General features: G+C 38.5%; 2 protein-coding genes across 4 annotated transcripts; both read left to right on the plus strand.

Moving 5' to 3' along the window:
* The first annotated feature begins 34 nt into the window (after nt 1-34).
* Nucleotides 35-10,646, plus strand: pir (pirin). The gene is made up of 9 exons (XM_084100266.1): nt 35-293; nt 368-460; nt 2,805-2,885; nt 5,064-5,270; nt 7,070-7,154; nt 8,701-8,745; nt 9,730-9,812; nt 9,924-9,990; nt 10,383-10,646. Exons 1-9 carry the CDS (start codon nt 201-203, stop codon nt 10,499-10,501), a joined length of 873 nt encoding a protein of 290 aa, XP_083956392.1. The 5' UTR covers nt 35-200; the 3' UTR covers nt 10,502-10,646.
* A 613-nt stretch (nt 10,647-11,259) lies between these two features.
* On the plus strand, nt 11,260-21,419 carry vegfd (vascular endothelial growth factor D). Of its 3 annotated transcripts, none has more exons than XM_084100267.1 (7): nt 11,260-12,125; nt 15,797-15,995; nt 16,111-16,301; nt 17,135-17,271; nt 18,444-18,547; nt 18,775-18,896; nt 20,874-21,419. In XM_084100267.1, exons 1-6 carry the CDS (start codon nt 12,036-12,038, stop codon nt 18,870-18,872), a joined length of 819 nt encoding a protein of 272 aa, XP_083956393.1. In that variant the 5' UTR covers nt 11,260-12,035; the 3' UTR covers nt 18,873-18,896; nt 20,874-21,419. The 3 variants fall into 3 exon arrangements, with proteins under 3 accessions (XP_083956393.1, XP_083956394.1, XP_083956395.1); XM_084100269.1 differs by lacking the exon at nt 11,260-12,125 and adding an exon at nt 12,700-12,868; XM_084100268.1 differs by lacking the exon at nt 18,775-18,896 and having other exon boundaries at nt 11,488-12,125; nt 20,874-21,418.
* Nucleotides 21,420-27,335: the final 5,916 nt, after the last annotated feature.

A 27,335-nucleotide genomic window follows, 5' to 3' on the forward strand; every position in this document is an offset into this window, starting at 1 on the left:
GTGTAGGAAGCCTTGGCAAACCCAAAACAAACACCTGTCATAGGTGAATACAGACAATCTGACAGCGAATGACATTGCAAAGAGCTTTTGTTTAAATAAATGTGCATCTGAATAAGCTTTTGACTTCCGGTGCATTTGGGCGCTCACAAACTGAGAGCTGAAGCAAAATATTGTGATCATAAGTAGATACCAAGGTGGTTATGATGATGAGAAGAGTCTCTAAGGTGGTTTTGAGTGTCGAACAGTCTGAAGGCGTCGGAGCTCGAGTTCGCAGGAGCATTGGACGGAACGAGGTGCTGGTTTGATCACTGATGACGTGTTTGCTTCGAAATGCTCGATACATAAACTGCATTATGATTGATTTCAGCTGAAGAATCTCGACCCTTTTTTGATGCTGGATGAATTCTGTATCGCCAAACCAGCGGGTTTTCCTGATCATCCTCACCGTGGATTTGAGACGGTAAACGCTATTAAGTCGTGTATTTTAAAACTATACCATTGCATTGCTGTCATGGAAAGGGCGACACTTGTCAAATCCATGAATTCGTGCAGTCAGATGAAATAAACTGAAATTATTAGTGGATTAATGTTACTAAACCAATACCTTGTTGCTTTTGACCGACCAAGACAACACGGAATCTTCCGCCAGAGGGCGCGTGACGGCTCAAAAAATCTAAATCTGGACTTTTATTTTTGATTTACGAAGTGCGTTGGTACACTTAAATGTGTAACTATTTAATTCTACTAAATAATAATAAAAAAATATTCTGGCAAACAACCGGAAATCTGTTTACGGTGGGGCATCTAAATAGGATTCTCCTCCTGTAATGACAAACGGGTTATGATTAGTCCATTCATATAATCGCTGATAAAAGTAACAGGTACAACGTGATAACACCGTTCTGCGTGTTTATGAATGATGGTCCTGCAAGCCGTCTGAATGAGTATTACATTTCTCCTTAAATTATGACACTGAGAATTTTTAACAGTTTTTTCAAATAGGCTACACTATGCAGAGAGTTAAAATAGAAAAATGTGGACCCATCAAAAGGACAATTATGACACCTCTTGACCACTAGAGGGCTCATATTCTTAATATTTTCTCACAGCACAGTTGCCCAAACTGGCTTTTAGTTCATGTATGTTAGCGATGAGGTCGTCTATGTTTATGTACTCCCAACAGATGGACAAAATGAACTTTTAGCAGATATATGCATTTAAAATGTAACAGACCAAACATATTGATGACTCATCCTGCACTACATAGACTTTTGTCCAATATGCTCTCTAGAGTGATAATTCTTTTTAAGGAACAAGTCCTTTGATATGCAATGTCCAAACACAGAAAAGAATATGAAAGACAAGCTGGCGAGAATATATAGATCATCCAGTAAACCACTCCCGTTGTTTTTGGCAATTTGAGTACTCAAGTTCTGTTCACTCAATGTGAGAGGATGTATGGTCATTAAAAACGCTTCCTTCAAAATGACAGTGTTTTGGCCAGATCTGGTCCTGAGAGTATTATTTGAAACTTGACTAAAGAAAAGCTGACTAACTCACTTAGCCTCTGAATTTGTCTCCTTGATTATTTATTTACAACATCTGATGTACTCATTTGTTAACTCACAGTTTGGCAACATGTCTAGCATAAACTGTTTCTATGGAAAGCGGTCAGTGTGGTTGTGGAAATAATTTAGACTTGTTTATGAGTGTGATGTCATCAATTGCCATCTGCATTCATTTCTTATAGAGGATGAGTCACTCTGTGTCACCTTCCTTCACGAATGGATTTGTCTTCTAATATTTGCTGGAAATGATTGCTTAAGAGAGCACTCTAAATCTAAATCCTGGAAAAAATAATCTAAAGAGGTAATTTGTTTTGCAGGGATATATAACACAGACAAACAATATACAATGGACTTTAGTTATAGGATATACACAGATTAAAACGAGGCTGTGAGGCACAAATTTCCAGGCTGTTCACCGTGTCATCAATGTTGCTTGAGACATGCAGGTGTGTTTGTTCGCGAACCATCAGATCGCAGCTGTGCTTCGAGATCACAGGCTGCCTGTGGCCACAGGTCAAGCAAGCCTCTGAGGGGTCAGATGTTGACCTCTTACCCTGCATCCCGTATCCTGTTGAGAGCGACGTTGTCTGTGTGGGAGATGACATGCAATCCCTCCAGGGTGTATGTCGGACCACCTCAGCTGACCATGGAGATTCCTTTTTGCTTTTTTTCAGTGGACAAATGGGAAACGGCTGCAGGCAGATTTTGTTCATTGAAAACATGCTTATGTAATATATGCAAATTTTAGATAATGATACATTAGCATCAAGCCTCTAGCTTGGCTTGGAAGAACTATGTTTTTTATGGTGCATGAAAGACCTTTACTGGGCATTCATAAAACATGTATATTTGTATTTGTGCCAGAATTATTAACTGTAAGATTTTGATCAAATATTCATCATCAACGTCACTCATTAACAATTTAAATTTTCCATCTCACTGCGTGGGATATATCTGCTTTTTGCATTTAACTTTATAGTCCATCAGGGCTTTACCAAAATCCCTTGAACATAAAATTCTACTCTGCAAGCACAGCCCTTGAAATATGTTTCACCTTTCACCTGTACGACTTTTGACATGTTTATTTTTCTCTAAATGAACATCAAGTTGATGACTTTTCCATACTTTCTGTCTTTTGCGAGAATTTTTCCCCAAGAAACTGCTTCATTTTCAGAAAACTACAATCTTATTTTAAATACTTCTGACGTAAGGGTTTTGTTTTCATTTGTTTCACAGGTAACATACTTGTTGAGTGGAGTAACAGCCCATGAAGACTTCTGTGGTCACAGTGGGAGGTTGGAGCCTGGGGACCTTCAGGTAGAACAACAATGAGACCTTACCATCTCTCGAAATGATGAAACGCTCATTACTTAAGGTGCTGTCATATTTACCATTGTTCAGCGAATTTAGATATTTTCCGTGAGGGTGAAATATTTTGGTCACATGAATTTGCAGTGTTGATGCCGTTTCTTGGTCTGAAAGTGATTTCTGTGTGAGCTGTGCTTCATTCAGCACTACACTATTGACAAGTGTGGTGCAGGAATCACGTCAAAACCAGACTGCAGGTAAATGTGCCCCAAATCAGGTGTTTTGGTGACTGTTGTTCTCATGACAGTGTGAACAGCACAAACCACATGGAATCTGGAATGGAATTCAGATGAACGACATTCGTCACAATTCTGCGCTCATGGGAATCACTTCAAAGATCTTACATACTTGACGTTATCAAGAGTTGCGAAGGGGAGTCGGTGGAAGGGCAGTGATGTGTCAGAACTCATAAGTATTACAATGACAGCTCTATGCAAAATATGAGGGCCTGTATCATAAATGTTTAAAAACTCTCTTTTTTCACATCCTCCTCTTTGTTTTTATATTGCCTGTGTTTAAATTCGCTGGCTTCGTGGCAGATCACACAATAAATAAATGCGCAATTACTTACTTTAATGTCTACCTTGTTTACTTCCGTATGATGGGAGCATGTCTATGTTCCCACAGCCTTATGTTCCCACAGCCCTAACCCTAACATACCTAAACCTACCCCTCACAGAAGGGAGACTTGTCTGGGATGTTATTGGGCCATCCCTGTACCAGTGCAAGCACTAAAACCTACCCTTCGTGGGGGAATTAGGCTTGATTGTTTGACATACCTAAAACCTACCCCTCACAGGAGGGAGACTTGTATGGGATGTAATTGGGCTATCCCTGTACCAGCACAAGCACTAAAACCTACCCTTCATAGGGGACATAGTTAAATGAGAGAACATAGGGCTGTGGGAACATATGGTTGTGGGAACATAGGGCTGTGGGAACATAGGGCCTAATTTTCAAAATTTTCAGTAAAAAAAAAATCTTAAACATAGGGCTGACCCCCGTATGACAGCTTGCTGTGTGAAGTCTTTTGTCAATTGACAGTTTTATCAATTGAAATTGACCACTGCAAACCTTAGGAAATCACGTTGCATGATTAATTTAAATATTCTCCGCCCATAAATATAGCGGCCTGACAGGGAAACTCCAACAAAAGCATATACAATAAAGTCAGATGCAAGTCTATGCCCTTTTATCGCTAATTTCTCACTGAGTGTCTTAGTAAATCCTGACAGTAATTTTATAACGCCAAAAGAGGATTTGTGCTGGCGCAAGCTGTTAGTAAATCTGACTCTTAATATCTAATATTGTTTTAAAAGGCCCTTTTACTGAACCAAAAGTAATGTACACCAAAAGTGTACACTTGGGCAAGTCTTTCATGGATAGAAGGAAAGCCACCATTTTTATTTTTTATATGCATGCTGTAAAAATACAAGTTAAAATTAATTAAAATGAAAGCTATAAAAAAATGTATTTACATTTAATAGGATTTTATATCCATGCACACATGCACTCACCAAATGGACTAAGAGCTCGTATACCCGTAGGGCACTTTCTGTGTTTTCCTGTGTCGTAAAGCTGTCTCACTTTCCCCCGGGTCAGTGAGGGAATTTTAATGGGCCTTTAATAGGTCTGTAGCACTCACTACTTTAACTACAGCTCGCACCTAACCTCCAGCTACCTGGGCTACTGCCTCACTATCAAACATAAGGGACTCCCTGATAATACCAGGAGAGCAGTGAAGAAAAAAGCTGCATGAGTGTTTCATGTTTCAAACCACCTATTGCATAATGGCTCCCTGAGAGGGGCTGCTAAACCTCAGAAGGAGTGGAAACTTTCACTAAGAGAGAACGATAAAGGAAGAGGAGAAAGAAAAGTGCGCCATTAGGCATATTAAGCTGTTGTCGTAAAACTGCAGTGGTTCATTTTTACGTTGAAATATAAGCTCATAAACATCTCTCATGCTCAACATGAAGATGACATTAACCAGTGTATAAGCCCCTAAACCAAGCGGTTAGTCTGTTTATTGGCGATTACAACCAGATAAGTCTACCATTAGGAATACTGTAGAATAAAACATTAGTTTTTGTTCTTACTTGGCTATGTATTTGTTTTCTGTTGTGTTAGTGGATGACGGCAGGTCGTGGGGTGGTTCATGCTGAGATGCCTGTGTCAGACGAACGCATTCATGGCCTTCAGCTTTGGGTGAACCTGAAAAGTGCAGATAAGATGGTGGAGCCTCAGTACCAGGAGCTGAAGAGCAAAGAGATTCCCAAACCCAGCAAAGATGGAGTCACTGTGAATGTCATCTCGGGGGAAGCTCTTGGAGTTAAGGTCGGTGTTTTATGGTCATAGAAACATCAGAGATTTTCAAAGACGAACGTTGTCACGGTCTTGCGACCAAAGATAGCCTGCGATTCATTTTCTGACAGTGTCAGAAATTTAGCATGATTATCTCACAGTGCGTTTGCTTTTACGACCTGTTTCTACTGACTAGCCAATAAAAATGCAACATGAAATGGCGTATTGATCCATGCGACATGGCGCTAAAACTACTTACCTCAAGCTCCATTCGCAAAATTAGCATGCCGAGTTGGCCTTTCCTTAGCCATGACCACGTTCATTTTCTCCTCTTTCGCTCCCTACGATTCATCTTGCTCTATTTGTTTACATCTAGCGCATGCCGATGACATTCTTCTATACTAGCTTGCGTCATAGCCTACGATACGTTGTGATTTGTAATGATCTTATAGGATTGCCGAAATCCCAGCCTGTAGCAGGCTTTAGAATTTTCCAGTCAGAACAGTTCACAAATTGATATGTATCATTCATAAGTGAATATATCTAAATTTGAATTGTTTTAAAAAATTTAAAACAGGATTTATCCAGTAATCATAAACAACTGGAGAAGCCATGGAAATTCATTTGGGAAAACATTTGGGAACCCTCTTGAAAGGTTGTGGTTAGCACAAGTGATTCATAGAGCAATCTTAGCCCTGTCCCAAATGGCACCTTAAATAATCGTGATCTTCCTATGAGTAACGTCGCTTTGACTGTCGGGAAGAAGTCTGCTGTAGGCAAACGTATGCTTCGAGGCTGCATATCGACCGCAAAGGGGGCGTTCGCGAGCACACTTCTGTCTCGTGGACTTCATGATCACACTCAAGCTGCGGCCATTGCAAGTCTACAGGACCATAAGTGCATATGAAGTGTGCCATTTGGTACAGGGCCTCAATCCTGTTTGTCTTTCTTCCCATAGTTTCCATTCATATCTCTCTTTTCAAGGTGGAGGTTGGAACTGTCTCTGTAGTTTTCTGATATACTGAAACATTAATCTGAAGTATGGCTGATTTTGCCAGCCAAGAGGACTGCTTGTTTATTAGGTGATAAAAAACATGCTCCTCATAATTATTCTAAACTCTATGAACCAAACCACTAAGTGAAAGAAAAGTAGCCTGTACGCCTCCATCTCCCTGACACTTGCATCTGCTTATCGTCTGTAATTTTGCAAACATGTTAATTTGTCCATCCACTTATCAACACATTAAAGCTATTACCCACGCTTCTGTCTGTCTTTCTCATCTATGATTTAAGGCAAAAAACAAGAGCCTAGAGTCCTATCACTGAATGTTTGATCCAAACGGCCGACTCCTTTGTAAATGTCCCATCCAATCGGAACGTCCGAATTACAATCTGATACTGGGGTTCATCACGCTAACTGTTGCTGCAAGGCCATCCTCTTCCCCCTCTCTCAGACAAAAGCAGGAAATTTGGAGCAGGCTTCATTGGAAGTGGTTTTTGCAAAATGTTTTAAACGTATAATGTGGTTATGGAGGGTTTCTCTAGGGCAAGAGGGGTGGATGCGGCGCTGAAGTTAAATGTGGGTCAGCCAAATACTTGGGCTTACTGGAACCAGATATGCACTGGAACTCACACACAATGTTTTTACATCTGTTAGAGCTCATAATTTAAACAACATTGAACAATTTATCTATTTTTTTGTCTTGTAGCAATAAAGAAATCTGGTAAAAATGAATGTTATGAATAAATAACATAAAATGTTGTTGTCACAGTAGTCTTCTGCTGTAATAAAACATTGTGTTGTGGTATTTACATGTTGTTTCTGTTGTCAGTCAAAGGTTTACACGAGAACTCCAACCATGTACCTCGACTTTATGCTGAAGGAAGGTGCAAAGCATGTGCAACCTGTTCCTAAAGGTAAAAGATGATTATCAGATGTATTTTGTTTAATTACATGTGTTTTCCCCCATGTTAGGGAGAGTTTTCCATTAAATCCCAATTTACTTACAGAGCGAAATTCCAATGTTGTTCACAATTTTGTCATTCTAAACTTGGTTTACCAGGCAAACCTTGTAAAGGCAAACACATTTTGCAAGAAATGAGTCTTAAGTTTCCTTAAAAAGTGCGTAATTGTAAAACATCTGGGAAGTTCTGGGAAAATACAGTATTGTTTCATTTTTGCTCAAATAGTGAATGAAGTCATACTTGATTCTTTGTAGCCAAAGGAGTCACTCACCATTGTGACTCAAAGGCAAGACGTCAAGTAACAACTAATCTAAATGTATGACGTGTTCTTGTATACATGGAACAGTTTGACTCACACTCATCTAAGTGTTCTTAAAGATACAGTTTAGCCTACTGGCATCAGTATTGAGCTTGTTGTACATCATTATCAGAAACTGACCGCAGAAAATCACTCAAGGACCCCAAAAAAACTGTTGGAAAGGTTGGAAAGGCTTTTCAATCCTGGTCCCGTGTGCATCCACATGTAGCCACAGAATGGCCTAAAGCCCTATTCGCACGGGATAAATATTACCTGGTGACCTCTAGTCATTTGTAATAATTGCGGAGTTTGTCTGTGATCTTAATCCCGTGCGAATCTCCCATGTCTGTAATTTGTAAAGTAAAAATTCCCCCGCAAATGACCTACCATATTTCGCCGAACACCGAGGTCCTGTGATAATATTAGTCCCGTGCAAATCGGCATCCTTGTGGTTTGGCGGAGTCTTTTATAATTTTTTCAAGGTTTTTGTTTCCTGTGCGCTTTTTTATCCATCTTTTGCGAAAAATGGAGCAAAAGATGAGTGTTTTGATAGTATTTTAGGTGCTGGGTCATATCGCTATACACCATACGATACAACTATACAATTTGCAGAAAGAGAAAGCTGAAAACCATCAGTAGAGCAAAAACAAAAAGAATGGTTAGATGGAGATGGACATGTATCAGCATGCGGTAAGGAACATTCTTCTGTTTATGATGCATCATACAGCTAGACCTATAATAACAACAAGACATTTCCAAGCAATAGCCTATTGACATCATATCCAGGAGATAAGTCAGTAAATTCGAGTAAAATCACAGGCTTCGCTTATCCCGTTCGAATGCGCCATACGAAGTTCAGATGAGGGTGGGTAATTTCTAAATCACACGAGATCCCCAGATAATACTAATCCAGTGCGAATAGGGCTTTAGTCACATCAAGATAAGAAAATACTATCATTTTTTACTTTATATTTCTTTGTTTGAAAAATGTCAATCTTACATCTTCCGATTTTATTACGGGTTTAAATCTCATGTTTCCAGTGTGATCCTAGACTTTTGGACCCCACTGTATATTAACATATTCATGTAAATTGAGTCACTTTTTGACAGTTATCTCAATGTCAAAAGTGTATTACCCCTACACTTATTATTTTATAATTATATATTTCCATTGTTTTAATTATCGTATTCCTTTCTCAGGTTGGACCGCTTTCATCTACACCCTCACAGGTTCTTTATGCACTGGTGAGTTCAAATGAAGACCACATAAAAAGAAACTTTGCCCCCCTGCAGGCAAATCCACTACCATAGCAGCTTTCTGACCTTGAAATTCGAGCAGGTGCTTTATGGTTCTTTTTCTCTTCCTCTCTCTCTCTCTCTCTCTCTTGGACATCTGACAGACATTTAGACTATTCCTATGATCTTGTGCCAATGGCAACTCTAAACTCTCACATTGAGAAATGAGATTGCCAAAGCAGTGTTTGATATGTTGATTTATCAGGTTGATTTTGATGATTTCCAGGTTGTAGGAAATTAAATACACAATCATTAAGAGTGAATACTCCACCTGTGACTTCAAAGAAGTTTCTAAATGAATCTTGTATTTTCATTTTTCTCTGAAATGCATTTAGCATATATTGAGCAGCTGTTGAGAAACAGACTTCTCGAGAAATGATCTAAGTGGGTGGGATGCGATGCGCGACCATCTTTACCCTACAAAGCACATCTCTTGCATAATTTTTTTTCTTATTTATTTTGGTTTGTGGAGTATTTGGTCTTCTGTATTCGGTCGCATCTGCAGCCAATGAGCTTGCTATTCAACATTTGAATGGCTGGTTACCATTCACTATAGCAGTTTGTAGCGCACTTTCAGAATTCGTCTAAAACCCTCCACCTTCCCCAGCTCCACCTGTATAGATCTGCTATGGGTAATTGATATATGCAATTTGTGCAGCAGCAGTATGTCTTGCATAATCACAGGAGCGTATTGGCATATGTATTGGCAATAGCAAGTTCCTATACTTGCTCTGCAGCAGCTGCAATAATCTACAACAATAATCAACAGCAGCAGCAATGTAGCAGATCTTTTCCTCCAAGACCAAATACATTAACATTGTCATATCCATTACCATGCTAAAAATCATGCAGAATTGTCATGATAGAACTAGTTTTATAACATAATTTGTATAGGATTGTGAAATTTATTTGGGCTGTTTGAATTCCTCTCAGGCCCAGACGATGATCTGCGGACGATTGAACCACACCACACGGTGGTTTTGGAAGATGGTGAATGCGTCAGAGTGGAAAACAAGGTTTTCTTTTCCTATTGTTCCTGTAAAGCTACTCTGTTTTTTAATTTTTTTTGTACAACTTCAGGTTTAGTCTAAATTCAGTCTCTTTATTCCCTTCATTATTATTTCTAGGCAGAGGAGGAGTCTCACTTTGTGTTAATTGCTGGTGAACCAATTAATGAGCCTGTGGTTAAGCATGGTAAGTTATAATGGTAGAGGTAGGTAATATTCTACATAACCAAATATTTGAATTAAGGGTATCAAACAATTAAATACATGATTTGATGATTAATCATTAATTAATCATTAATTAAATAAAATTAGTTGCATAAATCAGTATTTTCTGAGAAAAGACCCCAAATAAAGATTAAAAAAAAATATATATATACAAATATTATTTACATGGATGAAGGGACAAGCATGCTTCTTTAATTTACATTAAATTGACAGTGTTAATTTGCATATACTGTATATTGCTTATACATTTATTTTATCTAAATTAAGATATATTTGCTTATTTATTTGTTATATAAACATATATATCTATGTTATACCATTTATAGATTTTTCTTATTTATTTGTTTGTTTCAGGGCCCTTTGTCATGAACACACAAGAAGAGATTAATCAGGCCATCTCAGATTTCAGATCAGCCACTAATGGATTTGAGAGGGCAAAAGTTTGGAAATCAAAGATTAGTCAAAAGTTCTAAAATTTGCATAAATATCCCCTTCTATAAGAATATATCCAATATGTGCTTTGTTTGTTTTTTGTGCCTTTAACTTTAACTGAGCAGCCTCAAAAAGTGGATATTTGAATCATGCTTTTGAAATAAAAAGTGGCACTTCCACTTTTTCCAACTAAAAGAAAAAAGAAATTCCAACTAAAAGATATATATATATATCTATATATATATATATTTTTTTTATATATATATATATTTTTTTTTTAGGGTGCATTTAAATGTATATACTGTTTGGGGCCACTATATATGCAACGTTACTCTAATTTCTGATGTAATTCTGATTGTAACAAAGGATTTGTAGTCTGATGTATCACCTGAAATCTATGTCATTCTTATAATTAAAGAATATATAATTTGACTATTTATTTTTGTTTTTATTTTGCATCTGGCTCTGGTTCACATTGTATCTGGTTCAACGTGATTTCCTTTATCTAATATCTGTGGCAAGTTTCCTTTAACCCTGAGGATTTCCTTATACAGGTATTGGACCACTGGGCCATCCACATTTTATAAAAGCGACCATGTCCGATCTACGCAAACAATCGTGTAATATATTCCTTTGACCGCTGATAATAGATTCTTCTGAAGCTTTTAAAGTAAAAGCATTTAGATGATCCGATAGAGCACGTAGAGTGTGGGTGCAGAGAATGGCACTCACAACCCATTACGCTGCATTAAAGCTTCCTCTAATTCCTGATTCGTTTCACAAGCTCATTGTTGGATCTGTGTGACGCGCGCACACAGAGAACGAGAGAAACGGCTTAGCTCCCCTCCTTTTTAATCCCGCCACTTTGCTGCATTTAAATACAGTCTCTCTTCTCCTCGCACTCTCTCTCTTCCCTTCTTCCCTCCGTTCCCCCCTCCTCCTCCTTCTCTTCCCCCTCCTTCACTCCTTATCCTCCGTAGAGGTCTGGATCACATTTAAAACCACATGTTCCTGTGTGTGAGCAACTGAGCCTGGAAGTCTGCAAGCAGGAAACGTGACAGTGGAGTGGGACTGGAGCGCACATCGACGGGACAGACATGCACGCCTCCCAGATGGCCTTGCACGCACTGGCGGCTGGAGAATACTGGATGTGAGCTTGTGGCGGATTTTGCAAACACACATATTGTGTGACACATCTGGGTCTGTGGAGACACTGGGCCAAATTTGGCCGGTCCAAGACGGATGACAACACCAAGGTGTCGTCCTGATCAGAAAGAATCCTACAAAACAGAAGGGAAAGACTGAGAAGTTATTCCTCAGCCAAGTTCTGTCCTAGACCAGCACTGATTGATGCCTCTTTCTCCTCCTCCTCCTCTTTTTTTTTTTTTTTTTTTTTAAAGAGGAGATCCCATTTGGCTCCGGAAAGCTCGTTTTCACAGGTTTCTCTTGGTGTGCCTGTGTGGTCCTGTTTGAGAAACCTGCCGCGTGATCTGTGAGTGTGCGTGAGTGTATACGCAGACTGGCCTCCCTTCACTGCTTAATTGCTGGACGGTACCCTGGAGAGTAAGTAGCAGGATGAAGACACAGAAATGTGCTGGATTTCACATGTTGCTACTCCTGTATGTCAGACTGATGCTAGCAGTGGACGCCTACAGACCCCAAAGAGTGAGTATAGCATATCTCAGCATACATTTAGAACACCAAGAGCAGCAAAAACTACAGGACACTTTTTGTTCGCAGTAGAATTTGAATGATTCTGAGGTTTAATTCAACAGTGTTTTCATTTATAATTGTTATAATATCCATATTTAGTTGTGAACCAGTTTGGCATCATTTATACTCTCAAATGTCCCGAAAGGTTTTTTTTTTGCTGCAATGTCATGAAGAACCATTTTTGGTTCCCCAAAGAACTTTTCAGTGAACAGTTGTTAAAAGATACATTTTTTCTTAGCTCTAAGAACATTTATAAAATTAAAATTGTTGAATGAAAAGATTCCAGTGATGTTAAAGGTTCTAAATGGAACCATAAATGCTAATAAGGAACTTTCATTTTTAAGAGTATACTCAATTTCATCCCAAACCTGTATGACTTTCATTCTTCTGTGTAAATATTCTAAAGAATGTTTTTATTAATTCAATGAAAGTCAAAGGGGTCTAATACAATATTGGACCCCACTGATTATTATTATTTTTTTTTGGGTGAGCTGCCCCTTTAAAATACGTCAATTTGCGCTGACTCACTGAACAGGGACCTGCTACAAGATCAGGAGGGCCGGATGGGGCCTCCTGCTGTGACCTTCGGGTGACTTAATAGCAAACTTGATCATTTTCCTGTATGTTACCTTGGGAAATGAGGCTTGAATCAGCCTGAAGTCAATGAAAATGTTTGGAATTGCAATTTTTTTGCGGTAAGATTGATGGTTCCCCTGGAAGCATGCTGGGGAACACTATGGCTACTAGTAAGAATTTCCAAAGACAAGCTGTTAAGGCCATTCATCTGTTTTTCAGTGCGTGTATGTGAGTATATCAATGATAGGTTACATAAGAAGGGTGATGAGTTCCAAGCAGTGGTGCAATAGCATAATATCCAATTCGTTTTTTACAGATACGCTCCATAAAGAGGCAGTGTGTGTGTGTGGCATGAAGCCTGGTATCCAAGTGCAGCCCGAGGCGTCTTTTATATGTTCAAACTCTCACTGTTCTCACCCGTTTAGTTTCTTCTTCCTTGTTAGGGGCCTCTACCTCATTAAGCTTGTCCAGGGAAAATTCACAGTTGTAACTCATATTCTTTCTTTTTAAACCCCTCCTCATTCTCTCGCTCTTTCTGTTTGTTGATGCATTGTCTGCGTGGGTAAGTGGAAGCAGACGTCTCCACCCTAACATACTGAAGGGATCACAGAAGATAATGTCACTACACGACAGCAGGATGCGAGACTTCTCTGATGATGACTTTCATATCGCGTGCCAACCCTCTCCATCCCAGCCTCGGCTGTTTTACTTTCCGCCCGCTTTGTGGCTTTCCCGTCTCATAAAAAGCATGATTGGGATTTGGAAGTCCTCTATTTCTGTTTTTTATTCAGTCTTTTTTTTGTGGGACACACCCGGTGTGTAGTAAACAATCAAAACCAAGCCAGTGCTGTTTTTTGCCTGCTTAACTCAATATTCTCAATAACTCATGTGGTATTGATAGAGGTGGTAGACTTTGTGTAGGGGTTTGTGTGTAAATGCACTCCAGCAAACCTTACAAACCTTACATAATCTGCTCCATAAACTCTGTCCACTTGCTCTTCTGTTTTGTAATGAAGGATATTGGTGACTGATGTATTTATCAGGCTGGCCAAAAAAGTACCCATGTCCGATTAATACAAGTACTGCAACATTTTCTTTTTTTTCTTTTAATTATTAATTAAATTATTGTATAAAATAAATCCTCGTTTTTATCATTTGTGTACATTTGTTATTCAGTTTTATGGAGGCCTAAAGCTCAGTGATAGCCTATCTTTTGCTATTGGCTGCTAGTAACTGTACATTACCACCCTTATCACAAAGTAAATAAATACGTGGAAATGAAATACTGTTTTGATTTGAAAATTATGAAGTTATTTTATAATCATATTTGAATATAATTTTCCGCTTCTGTTAAGAAAACAAATAGTCCACCACAGTGTACAAAACAATTGTCCTAGCAACAAGATGAGCACTGAAACTCTAATAGCGAAACTGTAAGTTTATCTGCTTAAAAACCGTGCCATTTTTAGTGAGAATTGTCATGTAGCTTTTAACTTGCTTAACTTTTTACTGATAAAATCATCAGAGCTTCACTAACAACACGTTTCTGTGCAAGTGTCCTACATACTGTATGTGTGTGTGTGCGACTGTGCGTTTGAGTGGGAGAGAGAGCGGGGGAAAGATAGTATGTGCTTTCCGTACATAATAAAACATAATTTTGTGGCAAATGCAAATAATTTTTTCGCATTTATTTGCTTGGTTAGTGTCGTTGTGGGTTTTGGTTCTTTTGTTGTTGTTGGCTGTAAGGAAATCATTTGGCGAAGTGATATGGAACTGTAATGTGTTCAAGACCTGTCTGGAACTACTTTAGCCATGTGTTTTCCTGAAAATAATTGCACACCTTAGAACGTTCATCGAGCAGTCAGATTCAAGCATTCAACAGCCCCGTAGTAAAGTAGGAAATATCAGATCGAACCTCACATTTGACCAGTAAGAAACATCCAGACAGAGCTGTGGTGTAATATAATATTGGCATTATTTTGACAATTTGCCCATTATTTATTTGACTTTCTAGGTATCAATATCGACATTGGTCATTGAAAGAGTGAACACTGGTGACTTTGTAAAGGTTATTTCGCAGCTGTCACCAGGCACTTAGTAGTTATTCAATCCATGTTTTGCAAAGCAGCCATGATCTTCTGTTCATATTGGTGGCAGGCATCCCAAACTCCAATCACTGGGATCTGTGTCTTCACTGAGCTTCTAAACAGGTGGTCCATACTGAGCTAATAGTGTTTGTTCCAGTTGTTTAGAGTGGGCCTCTGCCAGAGGGTGTACTATGTGTTTGGCTACACAAGTTGGTTTGAAAGCAGAAAATCTGAACTTTATGGCCTGACAACAAACATAGACTGAACACAAAGTTCTAGATAAGTTCTAAAGAACTTAAAATTCAGTAAGCCTTGCAAAGTCTAATTGTGTATGTTTGTCCATTTAGAAGAGCTTTAGAACTGCTTCAGATGATTCAAGAGTTCATCCAGCCATCCATGCAGATGGTTGCATAGTCATGTAAAATTCTTTTATAGATCTTTTCAGCAAGTTGTGAGGGAACACTCTGTGGATTATATTGCAGTTGTAAAACTAAGGCGCTGTTTAAGGTCTGATGCAACCCTGGTATATGACGATAGGAACAGCTGCATCCTTTCCCTAGTGTAATACTGATTCTTTACACAGCCAAAAAATGCTGAGAAATCCAACATTGATTATCACTACTGCCCTCTAGTGGACAGAATTCTCATTTAAATCTGTCTCAGAATGGTGTTGGTGGTTATATCCTACTGGTTGGCCTTTTATTGTGGCAAGACTTCACATACCTCACAGACAGCAGGGAGTTTGTATGATTCAAGGGGAAAGAATCTGTTCCTAATTTGTGTAGAATTAGGGCATTCATTTTTCTAATCCTTTGATTTATCTAACTTCTGCTGTGCTCTTCCATACTGTGGCTGATTTTTGCTCAGCATGCCTCAAACATGTTCTTCTGAGAATTGTTCGCCTCTGTACTAAAATCAGCAGCCCCAATGTCATTATTTAAGATTGTGTTTCTCTCATAGGACATAAACCAGGAGAAGTGGGAACAAGAACTGAGGGAAGCTGGAAGTCTGGATGAGCTTCTGATGTTGACCGAATACCCGGACTGGAAGCTGTGGAGATGCAGACTCAAGCTGAAGCACTTTGATGACACCTCTCCACCTGAGAACCGCAGGTCAACTCGCTATGCGGCCGCATCTTTCAGCCCAGAGATGCTAAAAGGTTGAGACCTTCATGCAAACACAATTGAGAATATGTGGTGTCTAAGTACACAGATTTGTGATTAGCAATGTGGTGGCAAATGTATAACAAGTATAAATGTTTTTGTCTTTTTCAGATATTGATGATGAATGGCAGAAAACACAGTGTATGCCCAGAGAGACGTGTATAGACGTGGCTAAAGAGTTGGGCACCAATACAGCAGTGTTTTTCAAGCCCCCGTGCGTCTCTGTCTTCAGGTGTGGCGGCTGCTGCAACAAAGAGGGAGTTACCTGCCGTAATACAAGCATGACTTATGTCAATAAAACTGTGAGCACTACTCATTGCATTGCGTGGGTATTACATAAAAATTAATGTCCAATATAATCTGTTTGTACTTGCTTATTTATATGGAAATGATGTGCAGTTCATTCAACATATTAAGAATTTGATATAGAGCATTATTCAATATGCAATCTTAGGACTCATTCACACAGAACATTTTTGCATTGAAAAAAAAACCCCAACAACATACTTTTTTAGAGTAGAAACTTTAGTTAGAGCCATGTTCTTAGAAAGCACGGGACGCTGCAAAAAGATGTGAGCGCAAGGCTCAAACATGTCCGTCTAGCATGTTTACATAGAAAAACAATGGATAAGCAGTGCAGTGGAATGATGTGTCGTGTGTGAGACGCTGCAAAAGATGAGATGCGAGTGCAACAGTCAAACACGTACATCTCTCGCATGTTTACGTAGAAAAACAATGGAAAGGCAGCACAGTGATATGCAAAAATGTGTTCTGTGTGACTAGACCCTTACACAGTCTTGAAGGGACAGTTCATCCCAAAAATTAAAGCAATTCTGTCAACATTTACTTACCCTCATTTTAGCCACTTTTATGGTGCTTTTGTGTCCTTTTTACCATTCTAAAGCATTGGTCGCTGTCGATTATAATTTAATGGAAAAGAGCGGCCAGTATCATTCTTCAAAATTTCTCCTTTTGTGTTCCACAGAAGTAAGTTATGCAGGTTTGGAATGATTTGAGGGTGAGAAACCAAAGACAGAATTTAAAATTTTGATTGAATTATCCCTTTAACATGTGTGTTTTATGTGCACATACTGTTCCATTTGACTGTTCGTAAAATACGTCCTCTTCCTCACAGATATTGAGTGTGAGTCTGGCGCCTTATAAATCTGGACCAGAGCCTGTGCTGGTGAAAATAGCCAATCACACTGAGTGTAAGTGCCAGGAACACGCGCTGATCCGCAGACATGTTCGTGAGAAGCACAGGAAGAACGGGTCAGTACCAGACTCAAATGTACTGTAACAATATGAAACTAGATATATTGCATGAGATTAAATAAATAGTGAATGTTTCTCCAGTGAACAGTTTTAGAGCTTGATGAAGTTATCAGTGAGGCATTCAACATTCCCCTACTCTTACATTAAAGGACAAATCCAGTGAAAAATGAACCTAGGGGTAATTAACACATGGTTACCGAGTCGATCGTTCCCTGCGATGCGTTTTCATGAAAATCGAATGTAAAGAGTTTTATCTTTAAAAACAGATTAGCTCATAACACTAGTATATGGGGCACAGAGTAAGTAAAAGAAAATCGCTAGTTAATACCACTAACAAGGCTCAAAATAGCCTCACACTAACACGGTAGCATAATGAGGGTCCCTACATGCAAACCGAAGCATTGAGAACTTTGTAAGTGTACAGACAGTTTAATAAGAAGATACTTTATAAAGACAGTACATTACGCGTTTACAGACAGGCATCATCTTGGAAAACTAATCGAGTCACGAACGCCGTGCTAAGTGAGCTGGTCGATAGGAATTACGCATAGTGAAATCTAACGTAGCACGGTGTTCGTGACTCGACTAGTCGAGACTGTTTTCCAAGATGACGCCTGTCTGTAAACGCGTAATGTACTGTCTTTATAAAGTATCTTCTTATTAAACTGTCTGTACACTTACAAAGTTCTCAGTGCTTCGGTTTGCATGTAGGGACCCTCATTATGCTACTGTGTTAGTGTGAGGCTATTTTGAGCCTTGTTAGTGGTATTAACTAGCGATTTATTTTTACTTACTCTGTGCCCCATATACTACTGTTATGAGCTAATCTGTTTTTAAAGATAAAACTCTATACATTCGATTTTCATGAAAACGCATCGCAGGGAACGATCGACTCGGTAACCATGTGTTAATTACCCCTAGGTTCATTTTTCACTGGATTTGTCCTTTAAGTGCAATATATTTGAATTAAAATTGGCTGGGTACTTCTTGTAGTGTATCATCAAACTCTTTGAAACGTTAGACGCAACCCTTTGTTTTCCAGTGCCACACTGTTATTCACTGTTGATACAACAGTGTTGCTCTAAGAGAAATTACAGATTGTGCCTTGCTGAGTGTCAGCCATATATGTAGGAGTGCTTTCTGGCATAATAATATGTGTCTGTGTACAGTTGCTCTCCTACACGTAAGCCAGAAGACAAGAAGCTATGCAACAAAGGTTTAATATGGGACTGGATGGCGGAGCGATGTGTGACGTACCCCTCCAGCAAACAAGGTCAGTGAGGTCAATTGATTTCAACTCCCGTATTGCCAATTCCTTTTCTGGCCAAAAGCATGAATGACTCAGTTACTTTTTATTTACTTGCTATATTGCAGGGACTTTAATTTAATATAGACCCAACAAGGCACACACAACAACATGATTTATATATTTTTGCATTTTTTTTTTTTACACCTGCGATAACACATTTATTCTTTATTTTTGCATTTTTTTTTTACCAGAACCACCATCTTCCGTCAGTGAGGAGGACTGTGAGATTGATGTAGAGCGATGTGAATGTATTCCAAAAGTATGGACAGACAGATTACACCATACGTGACACAATTCAACAAATCTTACAAAGGTAGAATTATTTTCAAAACTATTCATTTAATTTATCTCACACTATTGGATATTAAAACTAATTTGTAATGTCTGAATGAAAATTACATTGCTTGATTTACAGTTTCTTTGAGTATTTTTGTATGTCACTGGACATGTTTAAAAAAAAAAATGCTTTATTGCCGTTGCTGTTTAATACTTGATTCTGATTGGTCAGTCGCGCCATTCCACCGTCTGGTATTTCAGTGCGCTCTTTCAGTCTCATATTGCACTCACTGAAATCTCTGTTGCTTGTGTGTCTCTCGTATTACACTGCGTACTCGCTCTCTTTTGATTCAAACAAACGCAACTGCCATTATCTTGCGTCTCATTTATCAATTGCAATACAAATCAACTCAGAATACTTCAGCATTCATATTGTAATATTGTTGCAGTCTTCTTTTTCTTGTTTAAATGAAACTTATCCAATAATTTCCTTCAAGCCATCCTAGGTGTATATGACTTTCTTCTCTCAGCCGAAAACAATCGGAGTTATATTAAAAAATATCCTGGAACTTCCAAACTTTATAATGGGAGTGAATAGTAACTGAGATTTTGAAGCCAAAAAAAGTGCATCCATCCATCATAAAAGTAATCCATACGACTCCAGTGGGTTAATAAAAGCCTTCTGAAGCAAAGCATCATAAACTTTATAAACTAGAAATTTTTAAAGAGAAATGCCGGAGGAGCTTGAGTTTGTTGCCCAGCCCTTTTTGTTTGAACCACTAGGCGTCTAAGCTTGCGCTACTCCTACATCCTTACGTCATACGTCGGGTCAGAGGTCACTCTTCCGCCGGAACTCGACTCGCATACAGCCGTTACCGGAAGCTAGTGATTACAGTTTCTAAGTTATAATTATGGATATTTTACTTACAAAAACACATCACTTCACTTCAGAAGGACTTTATTAACCCCCTGGTGCCGTATGGATTACTTTTATGATGGATGGATGCGCTTTTTTGGGCTTCAAAAAACAAGGTACCATTCACTCCCATTATAAAGCTGGGAAGAGCCAAGATATTTTTTAATATAACTCAGATTGTGTTCGGCTGAAAGAAGAAAGTCATAGTATACACCTACCTAGGATGGTTTGAGGGTGAGTAAATTACGGGATGATTTTTGGGTGAACTAACCCTTTAAGCCTAATATATGCATAACATAATAAAGTAATGTTAGCGCAAATTAAGGTTTCATGTCCAGGTATTTATTTATTTGGTAGATGTGACACTCCACGTTGGGATCTGATGACCCTGTCAAGCTTTATTTTGACTCGCTTTAAATGATCCCTTAACAAAGCTTTTCAGTCTGATACATATAGCCTGTTATTCAGATTCATGTCAAATATTAAACTACCCAGCTAACAAGAACATGCTCCTAAAATGTTTTAAAGAACGTTCAAAATCTTGGTTATTTTAAATGTTCTTGGCTATGCTAACATTAATGTTCTATTTTGGTCCATTTTCTATTTTTATTATCATTTTGCAAACATTAGTTAGCCTATACTTTGGCCTTTAGCCTATACACATACTCTGTCAAGGCATCACTTTATGTGTCTTGTGTGACATGCCCTATGGAACAGAGGGGTGGGGTGAGCAGTTGCTCATTATCATTTAAAGAGACATGCACCGAAATGGGTCGCTGTGAACAGAGCTGTTTTTGAGGAGGTAAAAAGGGTGTTGTTTTACACAACGATTGAGTTTTAAAACCATTTTAACCAAAGTATGTTACAAACTTTACATGAAGATCCTAAAGAATCATACCAACTTGTGGAAAATGGGCATCCGATGACCCCTTTAACGTCACTTACATTTTTTTGTTTTGTTTATAGCATTGAGAGAACCTTGCCAGAACGTTAGCCAAAGTCCTGAGAACGTTTCCTGTTAGCTGGGATATGGAGTCAGGTTTAAGCTGTTTCTCACCATCTCATCAATGACACTCTGTTTCATATATTCTTTCACAGCTGCAAGAGAGAAAACAACGATGAACACGACGCCCTGACGATCTGCAAGTGCCGAATGTAGAGACTGCAAAATACCATTTAATTTATTTATCTCTCTATTTATATCAAATAAAAATACTTTTATTAACATTTATTCAAACATCTCATCAGTATCATGGCAGTGATAGCTTTCTAAATATAACAACAACATTATTTTTCCTGTCTGAACACAATGAAAAATGATATCTGAGTTATATGTCTCTTTTGCACTGAAGTCAACAATTCACCCTAAAGAATATCTGTGGAATTTCTTAGATATAATTTATATCTCAAATAGTTATATTTAAGTATAACTTATATTTTTCAAAATGTTCCCAGATGGGCTAATATGGTCATGTTTCCATTTCACAAGAGGACTTTATGCGGGATGGTACATACATACAGAAGTACTTGATGACTCAATGACTAAGCCTCTTTTTAAGTTTTGTTCACCACTGAGCATGCTGCCAACAGTAAGAAAAATGTACCGAAGATAAAATGCTGTTCAAATAAAAAATGGCAAATTTAATAAATAGGCCTATGATTGTGATGTTTTCAAGGACCATTATAATGCTGTATATGAAAGCCTAAAAGAGGGTCCTTGGCATGTTTCAAGGACATTTCATCAGGTTTGCACACACTGCAGGAGGGATTTTGGCCCACTCCTCCACACAGATCTTCTCTAGATCAGTCAGGTTTCTGGGCTGTCGCTGAGAAACACAGAGTTTGAGCTCCCTCCAAAGATTCTCTATTGGGTTTAGGTCTGGAGACTGGCTAGGCCACGCCAGAACCTTGATATGCTTATTACAGAGCCACTCCTTGGTTATCCTGGCTGTGTGCTTCGGGTCATTGTCATGTTGGAAGACCCAGCCTCGACCCATCTTCAATGCTCTAACTGAGGGAAGGAGGTTGTTCCCCAAAATCTCGCAATACATGGCCCCGGTCATCCTCTCCTTAATACAGTGCAGTCGCCCTGTCCCATGTGCAGAAAAACACCCCCAAAGCATGATGCTACCACCCCCATGCTTCACAGTAGGGATGGTGTTCTTGGGATGGTACTCATCATTCTTCTTCCTCCAAACACGTTTAGTGGAATTATGACCAAAAAGTTCTATTTTGGTCTCATCTAACCACATGACTTTCTCCCATGACTCCTCTGGATCATCCAAATGGTCATTGGCAAACTTAAGACGGGCCTTGACATGTGCTGGTTTAAGCAGGGGAACCTTCCGTGCCATGCATGATTTCAAACCATGACGTCTTAGTGTATTACCAACAGTAACCTTGGAAACGGTGGTCCCAGCTCTTTTCAGGTCATTGACCAGCTCCTCCCGTGTAGTTCTGGGCTGATTTCTCACCTTTCTTAGGATCATTGAGACCCCACGAGGTGAGATCTTGCATGGAGCCCCAGTCCGAGGGAGATTGACAGTCATGTTTAGCTTCTTCCATTTTCTAATGATTGCTCCAACAGTGGACCTTTTTTCACCAAGCTGCTTGGCAATTTCCCCGTAGCCCTTTCCAGCCTTGTGGAGGTGTACAATTTTGTCTCTAGTGTCTTTGAACAGCTCTTTGGTCTTGGCCATGTTAGTAGTTGGATTCTTACTGATTGTATGGGGTGGACAGGTGTCTTTATGCAGCTAACGACCTCAAACAGGTGCATCTAATTTAGGATAATAAATGGAGTGGAGGTGGACATTTTAAAGGCAGACTAACAGGTCTTTGAGGGTCAGAATTCTAGCTGATAGACAGGTGTTCAAATACTTATTTGCAGCTGTATCATACAAATAAATAGTTAAAAAATCATATATTGTGATTTCTGGATTTTTTTTTAATAGATTATGTCTCTCACAGTGGACATGCACCTATGATGACAATTTCAGACCCCTCCATGATTTCCAAGTGGGAGAACTTGCAAAATAGCAGGGTGTTCAAATACTTATTTTCCTCACTGTACATCTATAGTGTTCATGCTGGTTTTGCTTGGCGTATTCTTCATCCGGTACGATTTCCATGGAAACTCTTCCATTTACTAACAGTAGTGCCATATAGCCCTGATATTAATAATTGCTCTTAGCAGCTTGGGGGCAAACGTGAATTAATGACTCACTGCCTGATGTCTCAACCTGTTTGATGGTAACTATCAACCAGTATAACAAATGGATATCCAAGCTGACTCCAATGAAACTAAAATGACATATAGTTGGCTCAAACATAAAGGACAGTGGCGCGACAGCAGCAGTCAGTCATTGATCAATAAGTAGGGATTGAGCCGCTAAAATGCTATTTTCTGCCACATTGTATTGCAACAGCAGCTTATACCGATGCAAACAAATAAATGTTAACTCACTCTCTTAAAATATTTGCTCTGAATCGTACAAATGAAGCACTGTACTGTCTAACTCATTTAGAAAATCGGGTCAATCAAATGCTTTTTTTGCAGCAGTAAACTAAATAATATAATGGATATTACAATAATAATTATATTAATATAGGCATACAAAATACTGAATTATTGAGAAGATACAGTTTCAAAACAAGTGTATTTTCTAATAGAGGGCTGTGACATATGTGGTCGTGATAAATGGGTGAACAAAACCTCCAGGATTTTTGCACTGAAAACTTTTCACATCAATTCCACAATAAAGGCAACCTGTCACTCCTGACATTTTCACTCAGAAACCTATTCATCTCCTCAAGATCATCATTGACACCCTCTTCCTCCAGGTTGTGACTTGCCCACATACTCTCTGTCCATTACTGTGGAAGGTCACAGTCGTTGCCCCCTGGAGTGTTAAATGCCTGGGAGTTGTCCAAGATATCTTGACCTTTACGGATCACTTTGCGGAAAAGGCACAGTCCAGCCTTCATGTCCCTATAAGAAAAATCCTGCACTCAATGCATCCCTACTGCCCTCATTTGCTCTATTCATCTCTTCACTTAAGGGATGTAAATCATTCTGTTCATATGACCACTTGAAAACATCCGTCATTATGGATAGGAACATGCCGACTTTTCACTTTATTCCTTAAAGGAACACGCCGACTTTTTGGGATTTTAGCTTATTCACCGTATCCCCCAGAGTTAGATAAGTCCATACATACCCTTTTCATCTCCGTGCGTGCCGTAACTCTGTCTGACGCACCCACAGCTAGCCTAGCTTAGCACAAAGACTGGAGGTAAACGGCTCCAGCTAGCATACGGCTCTCAATAAGTGACAAAATAACGCCAACGTTTTCCTATTTACATGCAGAATTTACATTCTGCTGAGTGTTTTACTCCAACTCTGAGCAAACTCTCTGTTCTTCACCATGGGGCTTCTCAGGTGCTGCGAGCAAATCACTCCGCAGAAGTAGCAGTGCTTCGCCTTCTGAGAATATAGTTCCCAGTATGAATACGGTTAGAAGATGGCTGTGTCTCATGTGACCTTGTTATTTGTACACGCTGTGACTATACAAATCACAACATGTACACAGGAAAATGTTGGTGTTATTTTGTCACTTATTGGGAGCAGTATGCTAGCTGGAGCCGTTTACCTCCAGTCTTTGTGCTAAGCTAGGCTAGCGGTGAGTTCGTCAGACAGAGTTACGGCACACACGGAGATGAAAAGGGTATGTATGGACTTATCTAACTCTGGGGGATACCGTGAAAAAGCTAAAGTCCCAAAAAGTCGGCATGTTCCTTTAAGCAATGATGGGACATTTTATCTCTGATAATGCATATCTGCATTTCACATGAAATGCAATTTTTACAAATCCGTTTCGAGCTACATTCATTTGTGGTTTGAAATCCTATTCAAATCGCATGGAAATCCGTTTCAGTCTGACCGCTCTGATCAGATTTCACATGGTTTGTGTGAATTTCTCAAGCCATGTAAAACTTAAATGTCAGACGTTATTATAGGAAACATGCTGAAAGTGCGTACATGCAGAAAATGACAAAACTGAACAGTTGCGATACACATTGCGGACAGTCAATAATTTTAGATCAGATTTCAATCGGATACTCAAATAATCAAATTTGGACTGACAGTGTGAACATATCTGGAGAAGCTCTCTTCACATGAAAGGCACTTCAAAGGGGTCATATCAAAGTTTTTTATAATTTAAATTTTCCCTGAGGTCTGCAATTAGTTAAGTAGCCTATTGTGCATCATTTTGTTTATCATCATTTTCCACTCTCTCTCTGACAGTTTTGTGTCGCTGTGCCTTTAGCACTTCATGCAAATTCTTTTCTGTTGAGTTCAAGTTTTTAACTGCACCATCATTCATAAGCAGATTCATAAAATAATGCATGCTGTAATGAGCCGCACGGACTCTCAAGGTCAGACTGAAATTATCAGAGACATTTTTAATTGAATTAATTTCTTCTGAAAGTTCCAACATGATTATAGTACAACAATGAATTCTTCTAGTAAGATAAAGGGAAATTTTAAAATAAATGTCTCTCTCAAACTGACCTTTTATAAATAACTGTAAATGAACTTTTTAGCTTGAGCATTATTTCGAAAGATGAAAATCAGACAAGACAATGTGGAAAATTAAGCTAATTTAACTTTTAATTAGCTAGTTTTTTGCTAGTTTCTTAGCTATTTAATTTCATATAATCAGGTTTATTTGTTACAACTGGATTGATTCTGATGGTTGCAGAACTGCTGCAGTAAACGCTATTGTCTGTCCAGTGTTTTTAATCAAAAATAAAAGTCCCAAAGCAATCAAAATCAAATCCATTTGCTCAAACTGTCAAAAGAACTGATTAATTTGGGCTATTTGCTACTTTATATTAGAAAAGTGTATTGGATTTGAGAACACAATTTTAGGATACAACAAAAACCTCAAACTGTTCAGTACAAAACAGTTTTGACAGCAGACTGACCTCCTTTTGTTCTGATGGTCTTCGAATTCATGCTTCCCGTAGAGATTCAATTTCATCTTACAGGTTTGAAGCTCCAGTGCCGGCATTTCCACACAACATTCTCCAACATATTAATGGAAGAGCCACAAACACTTATTCAGGTCAGCCTGTCAGAACTAAACACTGCTTGTCGGCGTGCGAACGGGCAGCATGTGACCTCATCTCTACATGAAAGGGTTCCAGGGCATAGAAGAAGTGCAAGGCACAACAAAATATGAAAAATGGGAAATGAGAGTCTCATGGGTGTTTTTGTCTGCGTTCCTACATCATACTGAAATATTACTGTCCTGAACCTGTCTCAACTCTGTGTACTTTCTAAGTTATAAGATTATGATATAATAAGCTCTGATCTTGTTTAGATATTTCTGTCTGGCTCTGATCTAGTTATCTTAGTCCCAGAGGGGAGTTAAAAAATGTACAGTCCAGTAAAGCTCATAAGAACAAGGAGACGCTTATGAGTTTTAATCAAATTATAAACAAACAAAAAATTTTACTTTTAAGTTTTAAAAAATGGTGTACAAAAGTCTTGAAATTGCCTTTAACAGTTATTGATTGGTGACATTATCATGAACTTTGTCGTAAACTTTGACTTTTAGTATAGTAGATTTTTAATAGATTAAATCCTTGCATTAGAAAACTACATATAAATATGTCATCCTTCATTTCTGCCTTTGATATATACATTCTTGAAAAGAAGATTTATGAGTTATTGTCTTTTAACCCATATAAAAAAGTACACAAGCATATAGATAGCAAAAGCTAAAGCTATATTTTGTATAGCTTATGTTGTGCTTTTGGCATGAGTGGAAATAAATTTAATTAATTCTGAATTTTCCAGTGTTTATGCAATATGTGCACAGATAAGGTGGATCGTATCTGCTCTTTTAACTTTAATTTTAGTGTTTGAAATATTTCCAGATTAAGAAGGTTTGTATTAACTATGCTGATAATACCTCTGAACTAAACAGTGTTTGAACTTTGTATTTTTTGTTCTTAAAAAAAAAGAAGAAGCTTTGTCTCATAAAATATCATGCCTGTCGCATGCAATTCTTTATTAGTAGGCTTATAATTTCATGCCAACAATATGCCTAATACTTTCAATGGAAAAAATAAACAGGTTGTTATCTATCCACTCACCCAACTGAGTCATTGAAATTTCCATATAAACAACATACAGGCCTGTTTCACATATGCCATTCCAAGGATCTTTGCTTCCAAGGATCTTTGGCTTTCTTTGCAAAAAGATAAAAATGTAAGGTTGTAAAAAATAACACCTTATTTTCTGCGATTATACTGGTGATGATATACCTAAAATAATTAAGGTAATCAATGCAGCATTCTTTTTTTCCCACTTCCTGAGCCTATGCTTTTTCCTATTTTTTTTGGCTGGCATTTTTATGCTCTTGCTATTCACCCTTGTCTCTACAAAGAGAACGGTCGACAGAGGGCGGTTTGCACGTGTCCTATAATCGGATGCGCTTTTCTCTGCATTTTAAGGTATTTTCACGCCATGTCGGAATTACCATAATTACG

Source organism: Abramis brama (genome assembly GCF_963993115.1).
Source record: "Abramis brama genome assembly, chromosome: 23".
NCBI lineage: Eukaryota > Metazoa > Chordata > Actinopteri > Cypriniformes > Leuciscidae > Abramis > Abramis brama.